This window comes from Mustela lutreola, chromosome 4 (assembly GCF_030435805.1).
Source record: "Mustela lutreola isolate mMusLut2 chromosome 4, mMusLut2.pri, whole genome shotgun sequence".
In the NCBI taxonomy this organism is placed as follows: Eukaryota; Metazoa; Chordata; class Mammalia; order Carnivora; family Mustelidae; genus Mustela; species Mustela lutreola.
In genome coordinates this window covers 148,030,918-148,047,484 of record NC_081293.1, presented here as the reverse complement: position 1 = coordinate 148,047,484, position 16,567 = coordinate 148,030,918, and the positions used below count along the sequence as shown (strand labels likewise).

The 16,567-nt window shown below is 37.3% G+C and overlaps 1 protein-coding gene across 1 annotated transcript in view; it reads right to left on the bottom strand.

Moving 5' to 3' along the window:
- ABCB5 (ATP binding cassette subfamily B member 5) overlaps positions 1–16,567 on the bottom strand; it is a 122,732-nt gene that overhangs the window by 30,852 nt on the left and 75,313 nt on the right. Inside the window, exon 20 of the mRNA XM_059171324.1 lies at positions 13,736–13,819. Within this exon, the coding sequence (XP_059027307.1) occupies positions 13,736–13,819 (84 nt within the window). The remainder of the gene's footprint in view (positions 1–13,735; positions 13,820–16,567) is intronic.

The following is a 16,567-nucleotide window of genomic DNA, read 5'->3' as shown; positions in this document are numbered from 1 at the left end:
TTTCACTATTAAAAATAAAGATGTAATGAGCATCTTTGTGCAAAATCTTTATGCTTATCTTTTAATTCCTAATGTTAAATACCTAGACAAGAGTAATATGTTAAAGGGTACATACTCTTACATGCCTGATAGATATTATAAAATTGCTTCTCTAGAAGATTGTATCAGATTTCACTAAAGTACCCTCAAATTAGTATCATCATTAAAATAACAACAGTAGGGCACCTGGGTGGCTCAGTCTGTTCAGTATCTGCCTTTGGTGTAGGTCATGATCCGGGGGTCCTGGGATCAAGTCTTGCCTATCAGGCTTCCTGCTGAATAGGGAGTCTGCTTCTCCCTCTACCCTTCCCCATCTGCTTGTAATCTCTCTCAAATAAATAAGTAAAATTAAAACAACAACAACAACAATAAAAAGTCCTGTGTCCCCCAAGGCTCTGCCTTATTCCTAAAATATTTTTCTGGCTTCAGCTTCAAGACTCATTTGGTAATCTGCTATTTCCCTATTTCTCACTATTAAAGAAAATTCCAAAAAAGTAAAAACAAGTAGTAAGAGCAAAACCCAACAAACCATTAAATAATGACAACTAAGACAGGTAAACTATTTTAAGTATCTAAGGGTATTATAAACTAATTCTAAGACCTGTGAGGCTGAAATAGGAATGTCATTTGCTACTTAATGCTGACTTACACTCTGACTCTTGAAAGCTGAAGGGTGATGCTGAAGAAACACGATATTGTATGTTATGGGATGAATTGTGTCTCTCCCTAACCCCAAATTCATATGTTGTGGTCCTGACTCCCAGCTCCTCAGAATGCCATTATATTTGGATATGAGGTCTTTAAAGATGTAATTAAGTTAAAATGAGGTCTCTGGTGTGAGCACTACTCCAATGTAACTTATGTCTTTAGGAGGAGGAGGTTTGAAGGCTCACACATGGGAAAGACCATATGAGGACACAGCGAGAAGATAGCTGTTTATTTTATTATTATTATTATTTTTAATTTTTATTTATTTATTTGACAGAGAGAGAGATCACAAGTAGGCAGAGAGAGAGGAGGAAGCAGGCTCCCCACTGAGCAGAGAGCCTGATGTGGGGCTTGATCCCAGGACCCTGAGATCATGACCTGACCTGAAGGCAGAGGCTTTAGCCCACTGAGCCACCCAGGCACCCCTATTATTATTATTTTTAAAGATATTATTTATTTATTTATTTGACAGAGGCAACGAGAGAGGAAATATAAGCGGGGCAGTGAGAGAGGGAGAAGTAGGCTAAATCCTGCTAAGCAGGGAGCCCAATGCAGGGCTTGATCCCAGGACCCTGGGATTATGACCTGAGCCAAAGGCAGATGCTACACAGACTGAGTCACCCAGGTGCCCTAGAGATAGCTATTTTTAAGTCAAGCATAGAGGACCCCAAATGAAACCAATCCTGCTGACACCTTGATCTAGGGATTCTCACAATCAGAACCTTGAGGAAATAAATTACTGTTGTGTAAGCCATCCAGTCTGTGATACTTTATTATGGCAGTCCTAGCAAATGAATATATTTACTTGTTCCTCTCTTCCCACCCCCTGCCTTTTGGTGATGGCAATAGGATAAGAAGAATCTAAATATATTTTTCCTGTTCTAGGAAGAATTAACAGAAAATAATTAACAGAAAATAATAAACATCTGGCCTTGAAAAATACTACAAGAACTAAAGGAAAACAGAAAATAGTCTTAAAGACCCGGAGGATAATGTACTTCTGGAAAGAATTTAGGACTGGAATCACAGGAAATTTTTTTTTAAAGATTTTGTTTATTTGACAGAATGAGAGAGAGAGAGAGAGAGAGAGAGAGAACGTAAGCAGGGGGAACAGTAGGCAGGGGGAGAGGGAGAAATAGGTTCCCTACTGAGTAAAGAGCCTGATGTGGGGCTTGATCCCAGGACCCTGGGATCATTACCTGAGCCAAAGCAGCTGTTTAACTGAGCCACCCAGGTGTCCTGGAATCACAGGAATTTTAAACTTCCTTAGATTCTTTAGCAACATGCACAAAGATATAAGTTTTTCTTGGAAACTAAGAGCAGACAGTCATGATTAAATAATTAGATAACAATTTATGGATTATTATAGATTTAGGGATTATTATGGAGAGGAACTATGTCTTTGGCAATTTGCTAATGCAAATAATAAAACTTTTTTTAAAAAAGATTTTATTTATTTTATATAAAGAGAGAATGAGGTGGTGGGAGGGCACAGTGAGATGGAGAGAGTATTAAGCAGACTCCCTGCTAAGAGTGGAGCCCCATGCTGGGCTCAATTCTCACAACACTGAAATCACGACCTGAGCTGAAACCAAGAGTCAGCCACTTAATCAACTGAGACACCTAAGCACTCCATGCATAAAAATTTTATAAGAAAATTATAGTGTACAAAGAGGAATGCCTAGTATTAAAAAATAAATGGAAGAGAACTCAGAATGCAACTGTAGAAATAAAATAAAATTCCATATGATAAGATTCCTGCTTATGGGGTAACAAGAAATGGATTTATCCTCCCACATAAAATCAGGGCAGAGATGGGAAACAAACAAGATAAGCCCAGTGACTGCTCCAGTTTGGCCCTTGAAAGAGCTCCCAGGCTGGAATAGAGGGTGAGCAAACTGAGACAGAGCCCAACAGACTCCCTAAATTAAGTAGACAAAACAGAATCTGGGCCAGCTAAGGAAGCTAGAGTTTGTAGCACAGAACACCTGAGAAGGGAGATGCACACAGAAAGAGAAATCTGGATATCTGCAGAGGGTCCTCCTTGAATATTGAGCTGAGAGTGCTTGTGTGAGGGCTGGGAATGGTGCTCAGTCACACTGGAAAACTTAATTTCCAGCCAGGCTGGGAAACCTCATGCCCTCATGCCCTCAGGGCATTGGGTAGAGTATATAAGGGTCTTTCCTCAGTCGTAGACTCAGTCCTGCCTAACCAACTGTAAAATGAAGACCCAAATGACTGAACTGTTCCCAGGTAACTTAACTGAATCCCAGAACAAAACAAAAACATTTACACAAATGTAAAAATATCCAGCACCCAAAAATGTTATATTCACAATGTGTGATACCTCATCAAAATTTACTAGATACATAAAAAAGCAAAACAGGACCCATAATGGCATAAAAATCAATCAACTGGGGGGAGGAGTCAAGATGGCGGAGAAGTAGCAAGCTGAGACTGCTTCAGCTAGCCGGAGATCAGCTAGATAGCTTATCTAAAGATTGCAAACACCTGAAAATCCATCGGCAGATCGAAGAGAAGAAGAACAGCAATTCTGGAAACAGAAAAACAACCACTTTCTGAAAGGTAGGACCGGCGGAGAAGTGAATCCAAAGCGACGGGAAGATAGACCCCGGGGGGAGGGGCCGGCTCCCGGCAAGCGGCGGAGCAACCGCGCACAAAATCAGGACTTTTAAAAGTCTGTTCCGCGGAGGGACATCGCTCCAGAGGCTAAACCGGGGCGAAGCCCACGCGGGGTCAGCGTGGCCTCAGGTCCCGCAGGGTCACAGAAGGATCGGGGGTGTCTGAGTGTCGCAGAGCTTGCGGGTATTGGAACGGGAAAGCCGGCTACAGAGACAGAGCCGACAGTAAGCTCGCAGCTCCGTGTTACCTTGAACCGGTCGCAGGCTCGGTGAGCTCGGAGCGCGGCCGGAGGTCAGGCAGACGGGAGTAACTGGGCGCTGTTCTCTGAGGGCGCACTGAGGAGTGGGGCCCTGGGCTCTCGGCTCCTCCGGGCCGGAGACCAGGAGGCCGCCATTTGTATTCCCGTCCTCTGGAACTCTACGGAAAGCGCTCAGGGAACAAAAGCTCCTGAAAGCAAACCCGAGCGGATTACTCACCCCGGCCCCGGGTAAGGGCGGTGTAATTCCGCCTGGGGCAAAGACACTTGAGAATCACTACAACAGGCCCCTCCCCCAGAAGATCAACAAGAAATCCAGCCGAGACCAAGTTCACCTACCAAGGAGTGCGGTTTCAATACCAAGGAGAGCAGCAGAATTCCAGAGGAGGAGAAAGCCAAGCACGGAACTCATGGCTTTTTTCCTGTGATTTTTTTTAGTCTTGCAGTTAATTTAATTTTTTCTTTTTCATTTTTTTTTTTTCTCGCCTTCGGGTAAAATTTTTTTTTTTTTTAACTGTTACCTTTTTCTTTTTTAACGATTTTTTACTAGTTTATCTAATATATATATATATTTTTTTACATTTTTCTTAGGTGTTTTCTTTTTTAAAAAAAATTCTTTTCTTTTTTTTTTTTTTTTCTTTTTTCTTTCTTCCTTTTTGAACCTCTTTTTATCCCCTTTCTCCCCACTCACGATTTTGGATCTCTTCTAATTTGGCTAAAGCATATTTTCCTGGGGTTGTTGCCACCCTTTTAGTATTTTACTTGCCCCTTCATTTACTCTTCTCTGGACAAAATGACAAGACGTAAAAATTCACCACAAAAAAAAGAACAAGAGGCAGTACCGAAGGCTAGGGACCTAATCAATACAGACATCGGTAATATGTCAGATCTAGAGTTCAGAATGACAATTCTCAAGGTTCTAGCCGGGCTCGAAAAAGGCATGGAAGATATTAGAGAAACCCTCTCGAGAGATATAAAAGCCCTTTCTGGAGAAATAAAAGAACTAAAATCTAACCAAGTTGAAATCAAAAAAGCTATTAATGAGGTGCAATCAAAAATGGAGGCTCTCACTGCTAGGATAAATGAGGCAGAAGAAAGAATTAGTGATATAGAAGACCAAATGACAGAGAATAAAGAAGCTGATCAAAAGAGGGACAAACAGCTACTGGACCATGAGGGGAGAATTCGAGAAATAAGTGACACCATAAGACGAAACAACATTAGAATAATTGGGATTCCAGAAGAAGAAGAAAGTGAGAGGGGAGCAGAAGGTATACTGGAGAGAATTATTGGGGAGAATTTCCCCAATATGGCAAAGGGAACAAGCATCAAAATTCAGGAGGTTCAGAGAATGCCCCTCAAAATAAATAAGAATAGGCCCACACCCCGTCACATAATAGTAAAATTTACAAGTCTCAATGACAAAGAGAAAATCCTGAAAGCAGCCCGGGAAAAGAAGTCTGTAACATACAATGGTAAAAATATTAGATTGGCAGCTGACTTATCCACAGAGACCTGGCAGGCCAGAAAGAGCTGGCATGATATTTTCAGAGCACTAAACGAGAAAAACATGCAGCCAAGAATACTATATCCAGCTAGGCTATCATTGAAAATAGAAGGAGAGATTAAAAGCTTCCAGGACAAACAACAACTGAAAGAATTTGCAAATACCAAACCAGCTCTACAGGAAATATTGAAAGGGGTCCTCTAAGCAAAGAGAGAGCCTACAAGTGGTAGATCAGAAAGGAACAGAGACCATATACAGTAACAGTCACCTTACAGGCAATACAATGGCACTAAATTCATATCTCTCAATAGTTACCCTGAATGTGAATGGGCTAAATGCCCCTGTCAAAAGACACAGGGTATCAGAATGGATAAAAAAACAAAACCCATCTATATGTTGCCTCCAAGAAACACATTTTAAGCCCGAAGACACCTCCAGATTTAAAGTGAGGGGGTGGAAAAGAATTTACCATGCTAATGGACATCAGAAGAAAGCAGGAGTGGCAATCCTTATATCAGATCAATTAGATTTTAAGCCAAAGACTGTAATAAGAGATGAGGAAGGACACTATATCATACTCAAAGGGTCTGTCCAACAAGAAGATTTAACAATTTTAAATATCTATGCCCCCAACGTGGGAGCAGCCAACTATATAAACCAATTAATAACAAAATCAAAGAAACACATAAACAACAATACAATAATAGTAGGGGACTTTAATATTCCCCTCACTGAAATGGACAGGTCATCCAAGCAAAAGATCAGCAAGGAAATAAAGGCCTTAAATGACACACTGGACCAGATGGACATCACAGATATATTCAGAATATTTCATCCCAAAGCAACAGAATACACATTCTTCTCTAGTGCACATGGAACATTCTCCAGAATAGATCACATCCTCGGTCCTAAATCAGGACTCAACCGGTATCAAAAGATTGGGATCATTCCCTGCATATTTTCAGACCACAATGCTCTAAAGCTAGAACTCAACCACAAAAGGAAGTTTGGAAAGAACCCAAATACATGGAGACTAAACAGTATCCTTCTAAAGAATGAATGGGTCAACCGGGAAATTAAAGAAGAATTGAAAAAAATCATGGAAACAAATGATAATGAAAATACAACGGTTCAAAATCTGTGGGACACAACAAAGGCAGTCCTGAGAGGAAAATATATAGCGGTACAAGCCTTTCTCAAGAAACAAGAAAGGTCTCAGGTACACAACCTAACCCTACACCTAAAGGAGCTGGAGAAAGAACAAGAAAGAAACCCTAAGCCCAGCAGGAGAAGAGAAATCATAAAGATCAGAGCAGAAATCAATGAAATAGAAACCAAAAAAACAATAGAACAAATCAACGAAACTAGGAGCTGGTTCTTTGAAAGAATTAATAAAATTGATAAACCCCTGGCCCGACTTATCAAAAAGAAAAGAGAAAGGACCCAAATAAATAAAATCATGAATGAAAGAGGAGAGATCACAACTAACACCAAGGAAATACAAACTATTATAAGAACATACTATGAGCAACTCTACGGCAATAAATTTGACAATCTGGAAGAAATGGATGCATTCCTAGAAACATATAAACTACCACAACTGAACCATGAAGAAATAGAAAGCCTGAACAGACCCATAACCAGTAAGGAGATTGAAACAGTCATTAAAAATCTCCAAACAAACAAAAGCCCAGGGCCAGACGGCTTCCCGGGGGAATTCTACCAAACATTTAAAGAAGAACTAATTCCTATTCTCCTGAAACTGTTCCAAAAAATAGAAATGGAAGGAAAACTTCCAAACTCATTTTATGAGGCCAGCATCACCTTGATCCCAAAACCAGACAAGGATCCCACCAAAAAAGAGAGCTATAGACCGATATCCTTGATGAACACAGATGCGAAAATACTCAACAAAATACTAGCCAATCGGATTCAACAGTACATTAAAAAGATTATTCACCACGACCAAGTGGGATTTATTCCAGGGCTGCAAGGTTGGTTCAACATCTGCAAATCAGTCAATGTGATACAACACATCAATAAAAGTAAGAACAAGAACCATATGATACTCTCAATAGATGCTGAAAAAGCATTTGACAAAGTACAACATCCCTTCCTGATCAAAACTCTTCAAAGTGTAGGGATAGAGGGCACATACCTCAATATCATCAAAGCCATCTATGAAAAACCCACCGCAAATATCATTCTCAATGGAGAAAAACTGAAAGCTTTTCCGCTAAGGTCAGGAACACGGCAGGGATGTCCATTATCACCACTGCTATTCAACATCGTACTAGAGGTCCTAGCCTCAGCAATCAGACAACAAAAGGAAATTAAAGGCATCCAAATCGGCAAAGAAGAAGTCAAATTATCACTCTTCGCAGATGATATGATACTATATGTGGAAAACCCAAAAGACTCCACTCCAAAACTGCTAGAACTTATACAGGAATTCAGTAAAGTGTCAGGATATAAAATCAATGCACAGAAATCAGTTGCATTTCTCTACACCAACAGCAAGACAGAAGAAAGAGATATTAAGGAGTCAATCCCATTTACAATTGCATCCAAAACCATAAGATACCTAGGAATAAACCTAACCAAAGAGACACAGAATCTATACTCAGAAAACTATAAAGTACTCATGAAAGAAATTGAGGAAGACACAAAGAAATGGAAAAATGTTCCATGCTCCTGGATTGGAAGAATAAATATTGTGAAAATGTCTATGCTACCTAAAGCAATCTACACATTTAATGCAATTCCTATCAAAGTACCATCCATCTTTTTCAAAGAAATGGAACAAATAATTCTAAAATTTATATGGAACCAGAAAAGACCTCGAATAGCCAAAGGGATATTGAAAAAGAAAGCCAACGTTGGTGGCATCACAATTCCGGACTTCAAGCTCTATTACAAAGCTGTCATCATCAAGACAGCATGGTACTGGCACAAAAACAGACACATAGATCAATGGAACAGAATAGAGAGCCCAGAAATAGACCCTCAACTCTATGGTCAACTAATCTTCGACAAAGCAGGAAAGAATGTCCAATGGAAAAAAGACAGCCTTTTCAATAAATGGTGCTGGGAAAATTGGACAGCCACATGCAGAAAAATGAAATTGGACCATTTCCTTACACCACACACAAAAATAGACTCAAAATGGATGAAGGACCTCAATGTACGAAAGGAATCCATCAAAATCCTTGAGGAGAACACGGGCAGCAACCTCTTCGACCTCTGCCGCAGCAACATCTTCCTAGGAACAACGCAAAAGGCAAGGGAAGCAAGGGAAAAAATGAACTACTGGGATTTCATCAAGATCAAAAGCTTTTGCACAGCAAAGGAAACAGTTAACAAAATCAAAAGACAACTGACAGAATGGGAGAAGATATTTGCGAACGACATATCAGATAAAGGACTAGTGTCCAGAATCTATAAAGAACTTAGCAAACTCAACACCCAAAGAACAAATAATCCAATCAAGAAATGGGCAGAAGACATGAACAGACATTTCTGCAAAGAAGACATCCAGATGGCGAACAGACACATGAAAAAGTGCTCCATATCACTCGGCATCAGGGAAATACAAATCAAAACCACAATGAGATATCACCTCACACCAGTCAGAATGGCTAAAATCAACAAGTCAGGAAATGACAGATGCTGGCGAGGATGCGGAGAAAGGGGAACCCTCCTACACTGTTGGTGGGAATGCAAGCTGGTGCAGCCACTCTGGAAAACAGCATGGAGGTTCCTCAAAATGTTGAAAATAGAACTGCCCTATGACCCAGCAATTGCACTATTGGGTATTTACCCTAAAGATACAAATGTAGTGATCCAAAGGGACACATGCACCCGAATGTTTATAGCAGCAATGTCCACAATAGCCAAACTATGGAAAGAACCTAGATGTCCATCAACAGATGAATGGATCAAGAAGATGTGGTATATATACACAATGGAATACTATGCAGCCATCAAAAGAAATGAAATCTTGCCATTTGCAACAACATGGATGGAACTAGAGCGTATCATGCTTAGCGAAATAAGTCAAGCAGAGAAAGACAACTATCATATGATCTCCCTGATATGAGGAAGTGGTGATGCAACATGGAGGCTTAAGTGGGTAGAAGAATAAATGAAACAAGATGGGATTGGGAGGGAGACAAACCATAAGTGACTCTTAATCTCACAAAACAAACTGAGGGTTGCCGGGGGGAGGGGGTTGGGGAGAAGGGGGTGGGATTATGGACATTGGGGAGGTATGTGATTTGGTGAGTGCTGTGAAGTGTGTAAACCTGGTGATTCACAGACCTGGGGATAAAAATATATGTATATAAAAAATATATGTTTATAAAAAATAAAAAATTAAAAAAAAAAAAAATCAATCAACTGAAACTGAGCCAGAACTGACACAAAAGTTCAACTTAGTAAATGACAATAAAAGTTATCAATGGATAACATATATTCAAAAAGTTAAGAGAAAAGAACATATAGAAAAGACCCACATCAAAATTTTACAAATGCAAATTTCAGCGTCCATAAAGTTTTACTGGAGCATAGTCTCACCCCTTCTTTACGTAATATGAGTGGCTGTCTTAGAATTATAATAATAGAGTTGAGTAGTTGCTAGAGTTAGGGTTGCAATATAAAGACAGATCACTGGGGCGCCTGGGTGGCTCAGGGGGTTAAAGCCTCTGACTTTGTCTGTCAAATAAATAAACCAAATCTTAAAAAAAAAAAAATAAAGACAGATCACCTTTATATTGCTAACCCTAACCCTAACCCTACCCAACCCTAACTCTAACCCTAACCCATGTGCCACTGTCCTCACTTTATATTGCTGCTCAGTATGCTACAAATCTGTGATGCAATTATAATTTGACAGCATTTAGTGCCACATGAATTGCTGTACTGTGACATTTTATCTTAGTTTTAAAAATTACCATTGTATATCCATCATCTAAAAATAAGAAAGGAAGAGAAAAGGAGACCTTGAATGTCCTGCTTTTAAGGCATAGTAGACTGTGGATTACTTTTTCTCATCAGATGCCACAGTGTTGTGTTTATTATAACCCTATATAGTACTACCAAATATACAAAATAGGTCAACATTTCCATAACAAGCACTTATCACAATATTCTTCATCCACAGGAAAGCATCATTCAGAAAACTTAGAAAATTTAAAATGGAATATCTCATTTAGTAGAATTTCTTCATAAAACTAAAAAGTGAAGATAAGTTGAAACCAAAGTAAGTTTCTGAGTGGCTCATTCATTAGCTAAGCAAAGAAAATCATTTATGAACAGTGAGTTTATTAAATAGTGTTTAATTGGAGCAATGGAAGAAATGTGTTCAGCGAGCATAAACCTGTATCAGACAATTAGCCCTTAGGTGAGAACAGTAGCTCAAAAAGTTGACAAGACTGCAGCAACACTGGTAGTCAATCAAAATCAGATATACTTTTTTGAATAGATTTCCCTGGCTCTTGATGGATTGATGTATGTTACTGATACTGCTCAATTGTTGGTTTTGAGGAGCCAATGCTGAATTTGAAGTGATTAAAAAATTGGCTGCTATAAATGGTCTGTGTGGATCAACTATAGGTTACAATATTTTCTAAGAAGTTAAATGAAAAGGAAGTCAGTATAACCAGAAGTGAAATCTGCTAAGATATATTACAACTAATGGTGACAAAAATAATTGTGGAGTAGAAAAAAAGGCTTACTTGGATAAATCTACAAAGTTTGTGAAAATGTAAAATGTTTATAACCTCAATTTAATCCTTTATTACTTACCAGCAAGTATTTTGTGGAAAATAATTTATCACACATTATTGGACCAGTATGGTCTGTGATGAAGTTCATTTAGTCCTATAGACTTAACCATCGTTGTTTCTATTTTTGTCAAAATTGGAAGCTGAATATCTTGACTTGTCTTACCACACAATAGTTTGAGGGTGTGTTTAATAGTGATAATTTCACTGAAACATTCTGAGTTCAGGGCTGAAACTAAAATTTTCCTTTACAAATAGAATCACCTTTTACCACTATGGCTCTGGACATTACCTTTTGCTATAGACTTGATAATGTTTCTTAATGAATTCAGCCTAAAATGGTAAGGCAAAACAGCAGTTACATGCCAACCTTATAATGTGGTAGAGTCATTTTGACGATGACTAATATTGTTTGAATCACAAGTAATATCAAATTGTTTTATACACCTCCCATGTCAAAAAGTTAAATCCGGAGATGAAGTCACCACTATCTGGGCAATGATATTCTAGCTCTGGCTAGAATCCAATCAATTTATCTGGCTCTTGGAATTAAATGAAATTTTTATGATTTCTTGGGACAATATAATTATAGTTCTGATGAAAAGAGTTCTTGAAACTAACATTGTATCTGCCAATGGTATAACAAGTGTACATCATGGCATGAATAACACAGTTTCTTGTGGGCAAAAATGAGGTAACACTTGTGGGTGATGAAAAAGGGTTGCTAAAATATACAGAACTAATACCTTATAGTTTTATGGAACCTAGTTTTCCAAAGAATCTAAAATGGCTTTGTATCCTTAATAACACTATATATTACATAAAAAATAGTCTGTTGACAGATGTATGGCAATAAGCCATTACTTTGGGCTGAAATAATATCAGTTAAATCAGTTGTATTCAATCAAGTATTTCAAGACTCATGTTGTTCTATGACTTTATTTCACTAACATGTTTTACTCATGACTCTCAAAGTTTCTTCTCTGAGTTTCTAAAAATGGCTAAATGTGTATATATTTTTTAGTCGTTAGTAAAGGTTTTAAAGTAATATTTACTATTATTAAGGAGGTAATTTATGAACATTTACCCTAATATATTTGATAAAATAAAATTTAACTGAAATTGCATGATGAAAAACTGAGATGGAATATGTCTTAAGTTGAAAAGATAGGAAATATGACCCTGAGTTATTATTTCCTAATTCATCTCTAGGGTGTTTTTGTGAGAAAATAAATGGACAAATAGGATTGGTAAATAACTCTTCCTTCAGTAGAAAGAGTATTCATTCAAGTTAGATATGAATCTGTCTTTATATTGCAAAGCAAGTGTTTATGTGAATTACATGCCAGTAAACATAGTCTCATTCATGGAAAATTTCTTTGCTTGTCCTGCTTTTTAAATCTGACAGCTTTAAAATCTCCCATTAGCATTTCAACCATTTGATCTTTAGCTATTATTTTTCATTCAATGAAAATGATCTGACTTGCCCAGAAATTATTATGAGACCAACATTTACAAATTCCAACAAGAAACTTTCTCCTGATCAAATGATATTAGCCAGATGCTTGTAAGTAATCAGGCTGACAAATATTTTCATTCATTTTTCTCAATGAGAGACAACACTGTTTGTTAAAAACTGAATGTAAGGAGAGTGAGTTTGGTTTTCCAGTTCTAATTTTTTTTTTTTGGCTGAAGTAAATACTTGCTAAAAGGGAAGATGTCATACAAGTCTAACATTGCTGCTAATAGGAATGCCTATTTCCCTGGAATTTTAAAAAACTTAAATGATAGGTAGAAAGAGAAAAATATCAGCAAAGAAAATATTAGCAAAGAAAAAGTAGCACTACATCAAAAACTTAATATGTACTATATGCTGGCTAACGGAACATAATTTTAAAAAGTGGCAAATTTTGTGGAATGGAGATTCGACTGGAATTATAGGATTATTTCTCCATAAAGGAGTGAACCCCGTCATTCCTAAACCCAGAAATTATCATTCAGATAATTTTATTGTGCTATGGAAGATTAATGATATGCTCATTACTTGACTATTAAGTGAAATTTTATCCATCATTTTTTCCCAGTTATGCCAGTAAAATTGATCTCCTCAGCCCTATTTTAAAATTTAAATTAGGTCTAATAAATTTAGAACCTTGCCTTCCAAATAATGAAAAGGAGTTTTAGGAAGAAATGAAGATGAAGATCTCCTCCTGAGCTTTTTCTACATCGTAAAATTAGTTTTGCAAGCCATTATGGATGCTTGTGAATATTCACAAATGTAACCAACTTCTTCTATTCTCTGGTAAGACAAATCTATCCTTAGAAGGAAAAACTACACTTTCCTCTTTTATTAATACTTCTAAATTTTGTGTATGTTTTCATTTTGCTACCTTTTCATGTCTTACTATTCAGTTCTGAGCTCTTAACTCATTCTTGGTATCTTCTTTGGTCCTCTGTTTATCCTATTATATGTGCCAAGTCTCCCCCCCCCCTTTTTATTATTTTTTATGTGAGCATATAGTTGACATACAAAGTTACATTAGTTTCAGGGGTACAATGTGGAGATTCAATATTTTTTTTTTGTTTTGTTAAAAACATCCAGAACTGAAAGCCTTCCTTATATCTTTCATTGAGAGCTGCCAGGTAGCCCTGAGACTTACCTGCTCTCCTTAAGGATGTGGGTCATCTTAGTATAGCTTACAAATATGCACAGATATCTGTGTTGCACACATACACACTACATGCATACACCACTTAAGAATAAAAGCAAAAAACTCCCCCAAGAAGCAATATACATACTCCTTGGATTTGTGCTATATCTATGGCTAATACTGTTGTCAAGGCTCCTGTGCTGTTTTCCTTATCATCAAACCAGGAAATATCCTAGAGAAAAAGGAGAATTAACATGTGGTTATCAAAAGAAACAAACCAAAACAAAAAAAATAAGTTATCAAAAAGGTTCTTTTCTGACTTGTGATTCTGTTGTAATAAGTCAGAAGGCATTTATCAGCCCCCACAGCCCCACATACTTAATTCTTATAAATACCATGAATCAAATGACTTTTGTTTCTTACTTCATAAAGATTTATAATTAGATACAATATGAAGAATGTAAGTCCAATAGCTTGGAACCATTACCAATGCTATAATATTGTACAATAATCAACATCAGAAATGGTCATTTTGAACCATTTGTAGTTTGTAATTTTTACTCCATAAGTAATCTGTGAAGAGCAGACTATTTAAAAAGTTAATGCACAAAACAATTTAGAAATATTTCTAAACAAAACCAAATATTGTTAAAATGTCTATATTGTCCAAAGTAAGCTATACATTTAATGCAATCCCCAGCATTATTCATAGACCTGGAACAAACAATCCTAAAGTTTGTATGGAACTACAAAAGATTCCAAGTAGCCAAGGCAACCTTGAAAAATAAAAGCAAAGCTGGAGACATCACAATTCTGGACTTCAAGCTATATTATGGGATAATATAATACTGGCATCAAGACAATATAGTACTGGCACAGAAACAGACATACAGATCAGTGGGACAGAACAGAAAAACCCAGAAATGGACCCATAACTGTGTCAACTAATAATCTTTGACAAAGCAGAAAAGAATATCCAATGGAAAAAAATCTCTTCAACAAATGGTGTTAGAAAAACTGGACAGTGCCATGCAGAAGAATGAAACTGGAACACTTTATTACTGCATACACAAAAATAAATTCAAAATGGATGAAAGACCTAAATGTGAGACCAAAACCATCAAAATCTTAGAGAAGAATATAGGCAGCAACCTCTTTGACACTGACCATAGCAATTTCTTACCAGACACATCTCTGGTGACAAGGAAAACAAAAGCAAAAATGAATGATTGGGACTTCATCAAGATAAAAAGCTTCTGCACAGTGAAGGAAAAAACAAAACTAAAAGACAATTTATGGAATGAGAGAAGATATTTGCAAATAACAAATCTGATAAAGGGTTAGTATCCAAAATCTATAAAGGATTGATCAAACTCAACACCCCCAAAATAAATAATCCAGTCAAGAAATGGGGAGAAGACATAAAGAGACATTTTTTCCAAAGAAGACATACAGATGGCTAGCAAACACACAAAAAGATGCTCAGCATCACTCATCATCAGGGAAATACAAATCAAAATAATGATGAGATGCCTCCTCACACCTGTTGGAATGGCCAAAGTTAACAACACAGGAGACAGCAGATATTGGTGAGGATGCAGAGGAAGGAGATACACACACACACACAGGAATATTACTAAGCCATCAAAAAGATGAAATATTGGCATTTGCAATGATGGGGATGGAGCTATGGTGTATTATGCTAAGTGAAGTTAACAGAAAGACAAATACCACATAATTACACTTATATGTGAAATTTAAAAAACAAAACATATAAACATGGAGGGGAAAAAAAGAGAGAAGGAAGCAAACCATAAGAGACTCTTAAATATAAAGAACAAACTGAGTTGATGGAGGCTGGGGGATGGGCTAAATGGGTGATGGGTATTGGGAAGGGCACTTACCATCTGCACTGGGAGTTATAAGTAAGGAATCATAAATTCTACACTGGAAACCAATTTTACCATACATGTTAACTAACAGAAATTTAAATAAAAACTTGAAATTAAAAAAAAAATATTTCCAAACCTTTCTGTCTAAACTGGGGTCATATAAAAAGGAGATAAAATATATCTCCTCTTGAGGACCCACATAGGCAAGATTTCCTCTGACACTTCATATTACTTCCTAGATCTTATAAGCACTAGGCATTGTGAGAGGCTAAAGAGGCAAAGAGACCAATGTAAAACCCCTGCGGCCAAGAAGCATGCGATCTGAAGGAGGTAGGTTAAAAATATAAGCAATAAAACCATAATGTGGTAGCCAATTTCATTTTCAATAGCAAATAGAGACAGCACTTTTTAGCCTCAGGAATTCTGATTTCCTTTTATTAGCTATTGAATGTTTCCTCCCACTCACTCAAACCCCTTATATCTCTTGTGGATTAAAATCATGTGAAGCCTGTCTCTGGAAAATGACTTATTTTTAGTAAATGAAGAGCAAAAGAATTGTTGGCTTACAGCTCAGCCAGGGCCCTGACACTCAGGTTACGTGTTTCTGCCAACTAAGTAAACAGAAGCACAACAGAGAGAGGGCTGTGTGTGCATTAATCACACAGTTGTGTGAGAATAATTCTCCCATGGAGGAATATGGCAAGAGCAAGGGTGGGTACGACCCCAGTATGACAGCACTACTCTGTAAGCTCCTGCATTGGGAAGGTGGTCCAAAGAGTTGAAGATCCAAGATACCCGAAGGGCATCCTATAGAGATTTCAATTTGCACTACTAACCACCATTTTGAAAACACAACCCCACTCAAGAGCCTAAAATACTATGAATACACATCAGCAATGATAATAACTATAGCATTCTGGAACTGGAAGACATTACCTGTTTTTTTTTTTTTTATTGTATACTCAAAAAAATTAAGATAAACTTCATATTTTCCAATTATTTCTATTTTTCAACATGGCATGGAACACAAATTTTGGAACAATATAAAGTAAAAATCTAGAAACAGTAATTTATTATGAAATATTACA